This window comes from Rutidosis leptorrhynchoides, chromosome 4 (assembly GCF_046630445.1).
Source record: "Rutidosis leptorrhynchoides isolate AG116_Rl617_1_P2 chromosome 4, CSIRO_AGI_Rlap_v1, whole genome shotgun sequence".
In the NCBI taxonomy this organism is placed as follows: Eukaryota; Viridiplantae; Streptophyta; class Magnoliopsida; order Asterales; family Asteraceae; genus Rutidosis; species Rutidosis leptorrhynchoides.
Window position 1 is genome coordinate 632,733,593 of NC_092336.1, and position 10,218 is coordinate 632,743,810.

General features: G+C 34.6%; 1 protein-coding gene across 1 annotated transcript; it reads right to left on the reverse strand.

Annotated features, from left to right (window-relative positions):
• Positions 1 to 479: 479 nt before the first annotated feature.
• Positions 480 to 9,984, reverse strand: LOC139904250 (ABC transporter G family member 32). The gene is made up of 25 exons (XM_071886196.1): positions 9,924 to 9,984; positions 9,530 to 9,824; positions 8,787 to 8,907; positions 8,566 to 8,654; positions 8,398 to 8,482; positions 8,156 to 8,315; positions 7,979 to 8,055; positions 7,825 to 7,878; positions 7,619 to 7,709; positions 7,215 to 7,516; positions 6,860 to 7,141; positions 6,080 to 6,396; positions 5,851 to 6,011; positions 5,650 to 5,753; positions 5,359 to 5,515; positions 5,164 to 5,283; positions 4,590 to 4,681; positions 4,181 to 4,513; positions 3,700 to 3,990; positions 3,533 to 3,616; positions 3,110 to 3,243; positions 2,805 to 3,032; positions 2,085 to 2,256; positions 1,728 to 1,982; positions 480 to 981 (listed from the first exon to the last, which is right to left on the reverse strand). Exons 2-25 carry the CDS (start codon positions 9,805 to 9,807, stop codon positions 709 to 711), a joined length of 4,260 nt encoding a protein of 1,419 aa, XP_071742297.1. The 5' UTR covers positions 9,808 to 9,824; positions 9,924 to 9,984; the 3' UTR covers positions 480 to 708.
• Between the last annotated feature and the right edge of the window lie 234 nt (positions 9,985 to 10,218).

Here is a 10,218-nt window from a genome sequence, read left to right on the forward strand (position 1 = left end):
AAATCACCATTTTATTTAATTTTCTACATGATATATGATACCTCTGCTACGTATTTGTTCCTGTACTACAAGATTTATTCACATCTGTATGTCGCACTCGTAGCCATAACATTGTGCATTTTTGGCAATCAAAGTACAACATCAATAAACAAGTAATTTAATTTGGTAGGTATTTTTGGCGAATTATACTTGGTAGCTAGAAATGTGTTGTAAGCTTATAATTAAAAAAAATTTAGTAGCCGTTTAACAGAGTTATTGAAATTAAAGCCAAATTACTAATGAGCTGATAGTTGAGTGGTACTGGTTGCCTTAGAAGCTAAGCCCACCATGTGGAAAGTCTTTGCCAAAATGGATGCAGCTTCGAGTCATAGAGCATACACTTAGATATTTGTAACGAGTAACTGAGTAAGCATGTGAACCAAGTACATATTACATTACATAACTTTTTATAAAAAATAATAATTATATATAGAGCATACACTTAGATATTTGTAAGTTTTTTACAACTACACAATCTTCTTCCCAGCATCAGTCGCTATTATTCAACCAAAAGAAAAAAAATGTAAATAAATCTTAACATGTTACATGCCCTCTACAACATTTTCTCTATATAACCTTAATTTGAAGTATTTTCTACAGTATTTTGATAGTACCTTTAAATGATACACAAACGTAATGCATACAAACAGACTTTCAGTTTCCTTATTTTTATCTCTTTTGGAAGACGAATGATTTGATGGCAAAAGCAAAGATGACTGCAAACAAGAAACAGAAGCCGAACACCATAAATACCGCAACACCTAGGAAATCTCGTCTGTAACCGAATACATTGTTGACTAATACTTTTATCGGCAAAGTCGTAACACCATCCGATAACATCACCGGGTTATTCAAATCACCATACTGGGATACCACAAGACCATAAAGAGTCCATGCTATAGGGTTAGCCCAATAGTACCATCTCCACCAGATTGGGATTCTCTGCAATATTATAACAAATTCACCTTTACATTCATAAAATCAAAGGATTTGAGTAGAATGTATGTCTCAATAATTAATTAGATAAAATTTGTGATCTTAGCATTGTTAATTTAATTTGGAATTATTATTTAATGTGTGCCTAAGAGGACATGACAAGACCATTATTACATGTGATATTTAAATCCCAAGAATAATCCGTAGTAATACTAGTAATATGGTATTATGTTTTTCATAATAGTAATATGGTATTATGTTTTTCATAATTTTCCATATTTGCCCCTTATTTTGAGTTGTTAAAAGTGACAAGATAAAGGGTAGATTTGGAAGAATAATACTCCCTCTGTCCCATATTTATTGTCCGGTATTTCTTTTCTTCCAAAGTGAAAGTTCATATATATGTATATAAGACAAAAAGTTAGGTAAAAATTAAGGAGGAAACTGTAAATTGCATCAAAAGTACAAAGCAATGATAGATAGTTCTAAAACTGAAACTCTGTATTTTTTGTTTGGCAATAATTAAACTGCCAAGGATGGAGTATGTAATAGGGAAAATTATTAGAATTAGAGTCTTAAATGTAATAATGCTCTTAACATATGCCCTTAGGGCAGGCTAATGTACAAGTGTGTGAGTAGAATGAACCCAACTTGAGCAATTTTCAACCAACAATGTAGTTTCGACTAAAACCTAACTACATTAATAAAATATGGTGACTCGGTAACTAAAGAGCAAGTTTGAGGTTGATTACCTTATGAGGGATCATAAATCCACTGAAGAGGTTCCATAGCATGTAAAATGGAGCAGCAATAATGGCAGCGACATTGTGATTAGGTGTTACAGCAGTTGTCATCATCCCATAGAATGTGAAGTATAGCATCGTTACGTACATAAAGTATATGTACCATATAAATTTCCAAGTAGTCCATTCAAATGCAGCTAGCAAGTAGAATATGGTACTGTAGATAAGAGCTTGTGCCAACACATAAGGAAACTCAATTGCACCCTACAAACACCAACCACAAAGTATATTTAGCACATTAAGAACATAACATATACATATAGCACGGTTTTTTACTGGACGAATAAAATGTAGAGGAAATATCACCTGAGCAAAGGCGAAAGGTAGAGCCGAATACATACCAGCAGCCCTCTCTCTGTATGAAACAAATCTTTCAACAGAAACAACAGGTTGGACTGCGGTGGCATTCGTAATTCCTATAAACAATACTGCTACGTACATTGATCCCATGGCGTTAAACAAATCCTGCTGACTCTCCCTAACAATTTAAAAGGAATTTAATAAATGAGACCCACAAGGAGAGAATATGGATATACCACAGGAGATAACACACACATATGAAGTTATATACAGACGCGCGCGCACACACACATAGATACACGCACACAACATACACACATACACACACAAACAAAAAATCTGAAGCATGGCTATTAAGCAGAGGTGGTCATTTCAAACCAATGAATAAACGGGTTGATTTTTTTTAAACGGTCATAAATGGGTTGATTTGGGTGTGTTTTATCTGAAGTGTATTCAAAATGTAAATAACCTCTGAAGTCGCTTTGTAAGATGTATAAAAAAAGTATGTTAAGTGATCTATATGATTTATTTGGTAATCCTATTTTATTCATAAACTTTTAATAAACTCAAAATGGCATACGTATGAATAAGTGCCCAGGGGCGTGTATGATATCAGACCCGCCTGTTAAGATCACCTCTCTCGACCCACTACCCAACCCGCTCATATTTTGAGCATCAACTATAGAGATATGATATATTATTATATTTTTAGCACTTGGCACACACCTTTTTGAACCAAATTTCCAACATATAGTTCCAAGCATCAGTGATATGATAGAGGTGTAGAAAAACCGAACTGCAGTGTACTGTGGATTTCGCCAATAGGAAAGGTACTGCTTCCAAAGACAAGTAGCAAACTGATCCATGTACGATCGCGAGTACTTGGTTGGAAAATGCAATTCTTTTGAATCAATTCTAGGTTTTTTTAGCCTTTCAACCAAATCTCTATTGCGTCTGAGACATTAATAATACATGGAAAACATAAATATATTTATCAATGTGAAAAGCATACAATGATAAACAAAACATACCGAAATAATTTGGATTGTCTATAGACTTCGGCGAAGTCTACACCTAATCGGGTTTCTTCTAATGGTGAAGTGACATCTAACATCCAAGTTGCAGGATTATGTCCAGCTTTTATTTTCCGAACTCCTTCGATTGCCTACGTAGCATTATCTAACCGAGTTAAGTTCATAAAGCCAATAAGAAATCGCACATCAATAAGAGGAGGCAAAATTAGCTGATGGATCATGGTGGGTCAGTTTGAATTTATACGCTTTTCATCCAAAACTTTATATCATTACCATGTTTTATTGTTTAGATAACATGGTCCAGGAGGTTTTTTATGCAATAACAAATATACTTTAGATACACAAGTTTTCCTTTGAGCTGTCGTTTTTTAGTTTTGCAGCATTAGAGATTCAGATTTGTATGTATAAGGAAAACCAAACCTCAAAATACTCGACAAGTTTGCATGATCTGGGGCCAAGTGGACCTGCATAAATGAGTTGCCCTCCTCGCTTCATAAATAGGAGCTGCATTTCACAATTAACTAATTTCCATTAATAAATGCATCACTGATATCTTTGTTGAACTGAGAGAAGTTTGTGGGACCAACCTCATCAAAGGCCTCGAAAATGTCAATGCTGGGTTGGTGAATCGTGCAAACGATCGTTCTTCCCGTGTTCACGATGTTCCTCACTGTCCTCATCACTATAGCTGCAGACCTTGCATCAAGTCCGGATGTGGGCTCGTCCATGAATACAATAGACGGGTTGGCAACTAACTCAACAGCTATAGTTAGACGTTTTCTTTGCTCGGTTGACAAGCCATCAACACCAGGCAGACCAACCAGTGCACCTTTCAGTGTAGTGAGCTCAACAAGTTCCATCACCTCATCAACAAAAATCTACCAAACAACAAGGCCCAAATTACAAATTTACGTTTCAATTCAGTACTTCAAGTACAAATTTACGTGTTAAAATGAATGATAATATTCAACTGATTTATAAAATGGTATGTTTTCATGAAGCCAATTTGTATAAAACGACACACATTTTACATGATGAATCTGCATACATGAAGTATAAAGCTTATACCTTTTGTGTTTTATAATCGACATCTGATGGTAAACGAAGCCAGGCTGAAAAGAGAAGTGATTCTAGAACAGTCAAACAAGGCGAATGAATGTCGTTCTGCTCACAGTAACCAGATATTCTAGCAAATGTTTCTTGTGATTTTGGATATCCAGAAATATGAATACTTCCTTCTATTACTCCACCCGTTTTTCGTCCAGCTAAAACATCCATTAAGGTTGTCTTACCAGCACCACTGACCCCGACTAACGCAGTAAGCACACCAGGTCTGAATGCACCAGTAACATTTACCAGCAACTGCAATCTATCTTCTGCAACCCCTTGTTGCTTCAGTTCCTGATTATATAATCAGACCATGTTATCTAGTGTTATTAAAAGAAGTCATTGAAAAACAACACAGAAATTTACATACCAAAGGGATATCAACATAGTAATTGATATTACTGAATGCCATGGACAGTGGCTGAAATGGTAGAACCATGCCTCTTTGATTGATATTCTTTCCTGGCGAATGATGATACACAGTTTTGATTAGAAGCTTATATTTTGACGGTGAAAGAAAGAAAGGAAGGACCCACATTATGAAGTAAAGGTGGCAGTTACGACTCATAATTATGCATGCCTTGATTTGGGTTCTGTTTACGCTCTAGCGAGTCAAACGGGTAGAATAGAATATAAAATATATAGATAATCAGGAATTAGGTTGAATTGGGTCAAATGGGTTGAGTGCCATCCGAGTGTACTTTTAATCCACAAAACCTCTAATACCATTCTATATTAAAAACTAGGTTATCTTTTAAAGAAAAGTGCTCTCGTAATCTTATTTGATGTTAATATTTTTTACAAAATAAAAGACAGGAAGTGTTTATGATCAACCCGGCCCACTTCAGATAGTACAAACAATTACTCACTTTGGAAAGTTACCAAACCCACCCCGGCCAACCCATTTTGCCACCTCTATCATAATGCAATGCTTGGTTGCTTACCAGTGAAAGAGCCTGAATGCTCCAAAAACTCTCTGAGCTGAATGACAACACTTTCAGCATTCTTTTTTCCATCTTTGCCCTTACTTTCTTCTGAAACAACAGCGTGACTCTTTCCCAACGCTAAAAGAGCAGAAGTTATCAAAACTATTGTAAATCAAGAAGTGATTGTCATATAGAAAGAAGAAATAAGCTTACGATTAAGGTAAGATAGGAAGAAGGTGAAAAGAGCATTGAACAAAATAGTATATCCAAGCAAGGCACCAAGACCAATCCAATACCAATACGTCTGAGGGAAAATACTGCGTGTTTTTAGCAACCTCTCGCCTAAAGTTGCTGTTGATTGGTTGTCTCTCTGCATAAAACATAATTTAAAGTATAAAGTACGGAAATTATCCCAGATGAAAACATGTTAACTTATTTAATATTCAATGCACAGTTTTAAGCGTCTGAATAAGTTAATTGTATGTTATGAAGAAAGATGATTACTTTATTCCACGAGTGCCCAAGAAACTCATTCACGGATGCTGCATTTTGAGCATACATCAAAGGAGAAATCCAAAATCCCCAAATCCACCATTTCGGTATACTATCTGTAATAAGGCCGGAAGGGGAATTAAGTTTTAGAATAATATATGATGAACATCAATCAATATTGACATCACAAGAAAAATTGAATTTATATTTTACCTCGTGAAATTACATATCCACCAAGAGCCATGACAATCAGCATTGCGAAAGATCCAAAGGTATTAGCCACAATCATATTACGGCCCAATGCTCCCATTAACCGAAACAGACTAATAGACATTTGGTGCAGGAAGAAAAATAGTAGAAACTGCTTTAAGAACCTGGAGATTTATAAAAACAACCTTTTAAAACCTGTTTATGTGAAGCATCATGCAGTATATAAATGTACCTGATAATATTTGGATCGAGCCCAACAACATAGTACGAAACTACCACCCAGATACCCGACTCAATGAGTGAAGTTGGGATACTTAAAACCCAAGATGGAAGTGTATAAACCCAAGGAGGATAGAAATGCAAGTCTCTATGCTTGTAGATCACCGGAAGCTTGGCAACTAACAACGAAACTTCTGTGAAACCGTTAAAAAGAAGAATAACCATAGAAAAATAGAGTTCCCCGAGATATAAGCCTCCATCATCAACCGTTCTATGATGTAAAGTACTCCGAAAGAAGACACTCATTGTGATAACTGCAACCATCAGAAGCTGGAAAATAGCATATGGTACTTAGGATTAACGTACGTTCAATAGATAATGTAAGTTTAAGGGTTAAGCATTTGAAAATGTATTGAACTTTATCTCCAGTTCTGTTGGATGTAAAGTGCATGCAACTTCTAAAGTTTTTTTACAAGAATAATACCCAATATCACAAATGTGAGTTATGTAGGCTGATGAGATGACTTGTAAAGTTTTTATTGTATGTATTTAGCTTGTAAACTGCTAACATGACACCGAAATTGATGACATGGCACCGGTTTTTATGAAATGGCACCTGCCATGGAAACTTATATGACACGCCACCGGTTTGAATAAAGTAGCACTTGACTGACTACATAAAATAGCAGTAAATGAAACTTTAAAACATAAAACAGGAAGTTTTGCAATTGAATACGTATAATAGAAATTTAGAATTAGTTTACTACACTTTCAGATAAAAGTTTGATATTACCTGAATGAATTTAAAAACGTAGATAAACGAGTTTCGTTGCATCAGAAGCAATTGCCAATTAAAGCTTGTTCTAAGAAGTTCTCCTATCTTGACACCGTAACGAGAAGTGGATAAGGCTGCAGGATGATTGTACTGCTTATCAAATGGAATGTTTAGTTCCTCGACTAGGTTTTTTCCAACTCGGTATGAACGAAATGCTTCTGCAAACTTTTTGACAGATATGTAACGGTAAGATCGATCTGGAACAGACCAATATTGTTCTTGATCCTTTTCAGAAACAACCTGCATCATGTAAGCTATGTTAATGAATAAAACTATGTTAAGTCGTTCATGTTATAATCATGTAACAACTTACTTCTTGAAGGAAGTCTGCAACGTTCTTTCTTTTCGGGCAGTGAAACCCCATATATGCGAAGAAATCAAGAGCGGCACTTCGTGGACCTTGATATACAATATGACCTTCACATATGAGAATTATATCATCAAACAAATCGTACGTCTCTGGAGCAGGTTGAAGAAGAGAAATCATTGTGGTCCCATCAAGTGCGTGGGTCGAATGCCTAAGATACTTTATTATTTGATATGTGGTTGAACTATCAAGGCCATTCGATATTTCATCCATGAGAAGAACTCTAGATGGACCCACCAATAGTTCACCTACCATGTTACACTACACGGTTAGGTCGATTACAAATCACATACAATTTTCAACATCGTGACGTCTGATAAATAATGATCAAAAGGTTGTTATAATTGTACCTGTCGTAAGCCGTTTCTTTTGGCCCCCGGAGATGCCCCTAAGCATTTCATCTCCAACCATGGTATTTTCACATGTATCCAAGCCTAAAATCTTTGTCAAAATAAAATTTTTATTTCAGAAAAATAATCAAAGATTCAAGCCAAAAATCTTTGTCAAATTCATCTTTTCTTTAGTTATATAAAATAAATAGATAGTCAGCCGATACCTTTAAAATATACTCCACCACAAGAGATGTCTCATGTCCCCCTAAAGCTAACGCCTAAAAAAATATCGATTTGTTAAACCAAATAATGAAGGGCAAAAAACTCATCAATTTGACTTCCGTAAAAGGGATAGACCGGATATTCATGATCTCGTACCTTCATAAAAATATCCAGATCTTCATCAGGCCTAATTCCAGCAATTTTTTCTCTTCTTGCAAGTTCCATAAGCATATCTACAAGGAGAACCAATCATTTTATCCTTCTTGAACCCAGAAAACGCTAAAGCGCATACGCACATAACATACTAAACAAGCAGAATCATCAAGAGCTTACCGTATTTAAATCCAACACCTTGACAACGTGCAGATAAATCAAGAGTTTCCTTAACAGTCATCTCTGCAATATGCCAATCTTGTTGACTAACATAAGCTGATGTTCTCTGAGGAACAAACTCCTTCAGACCATGCCCATTGTAAGTGATATTTCCTGACGTCTTTAAAATCATTAAAGTAAGGTTTTACGAATAAACATAACTATGATTCGAGTAATACATTATTACAGACAAGTTTGCATACCTGCAACTGCGGGTCAAGACGGCCTGCCAAGGCCAACAACAGAGTTGTCTTTCCAGAACTCGGAGGACCAAGAAGCAGCGTCATCCTGCATATAACCGTAATCGTATATATTAACTATATAAATAATTGGTTTCACTGCTAAAACAATGTGTTGCAAAGATGTTGTACCTTGAAGGCCTAATTATCCCACTAACATCATCCAAAATTGTCAGTTTTCTCCGCTTCCCCTTGTAAATCCTTAATTGTCTTAAGAAAGCCTATTCGATTTTTGATAACAGTAACCAATAAGAATACTAATACTAAAGGGCTTTATTGCTTGATGAATATATGAATTTTTTGAAACAAAATAGATTGTAGAATATGATTTATTTATCCTGCAAATTAGGTACCTCAGTCATGTTAACAATGAAATTGGTAATGGTTGGCAATGCTCTACTACCAACATGAAAAAATGTTTCTACTTTCAAATTCTGAAATCTGACTTCAATCTTTGGAAATTCCAAATCCACCCTGCAATTTTAAGTACGAAACTTATATTAAAAATGTGTACAAAGGAAGAAATGGTTCTTAGATTCTATCTTGAAATATTATAAAATAAAATAAAAATTAAAGCAAATGAATATGATTGATTTATATATATGACAATGACCTTACCATTTGCAACATACATTTATTTAGTAACGCCATTACTTTTATTAGTTCAAATAAACACATACTAAAGCTTTAGCAAGTCTTAGATCTGAACTTTTGTCATTGTTAATTAAAATAATAATTATAAAAATAATAATTTTCAGTTACTTAACTTCAGATAAACAATCTCAACACTATCCAATTAATCCAATTAACTAATAAAATATATCTAAAGATAAACACGGTGTACATGTTACAATTTTCATTAAATTGGTACAAGTTAATATTTCAAAAATTATAAATAATTTTAATCAAAATCAATAACCATAATAGATTGTAAATTGTAAACAAGAATTATTATTTAATAAGTACAATTATATTTTAATTAATACGGAGCAATTTGCACTTATGCGTTCCTGATAATTGACATATATGCCCTAAATCAAAAAAATAAAGCCGTTAAATAAGTAATAATAACATAAAATACAAAAATGAGAATTACGCATCAAAACGACGTCGCATTCGATCGAAAAACCGCTTCCAATCATCATCGGCAGAATTCAACAACCGATCTAACACAACTTTCAGCTCCTCAATTTCAAGCTTATTAACATCAACTACTTCCTTCGAATCACCAATCATACTCGTAAATACACCTTTACGGACTCGATTATACGTCGGCAATCTCTCAATCGCCGCCCATCGTAACGCCTCTTCGTCATCACCGTCTTCACGAAATGACGACGATCTGGCCGACAAATTTTCAGAATAATTCCACATTGAAGTATAATAAAACCCTAGATTTGAGGCGAAACCTTATCAGGATGATATAATTATAATAATAATAAGGTCACAGGAAAAAGAAGCTTATTATAGAACCGTACTTACTTACTTACAGTGTGTTGTATGTATAGCTGCATTTACATTTTGGGTCTAGTGGTTGAGCTTAGCATTTATGGCGGGCTTTCTCTCTGTTCTTTTTCATCAACTTTTTTTTTCAGTTTTTAAGCAAAACGTTATTCTTACACTAAAATATTTGGGTCGTAGATATCTATTTATCTATATATGTTTAAACATAGATATAGATATTACTTTCCCATACTTTTTCAAATAAAGTAAAGGACGGTCATAATTTCCGCCACTTAATTTCATAATAAAAATAAATTGATCACACTCCTACAATATAAGTAT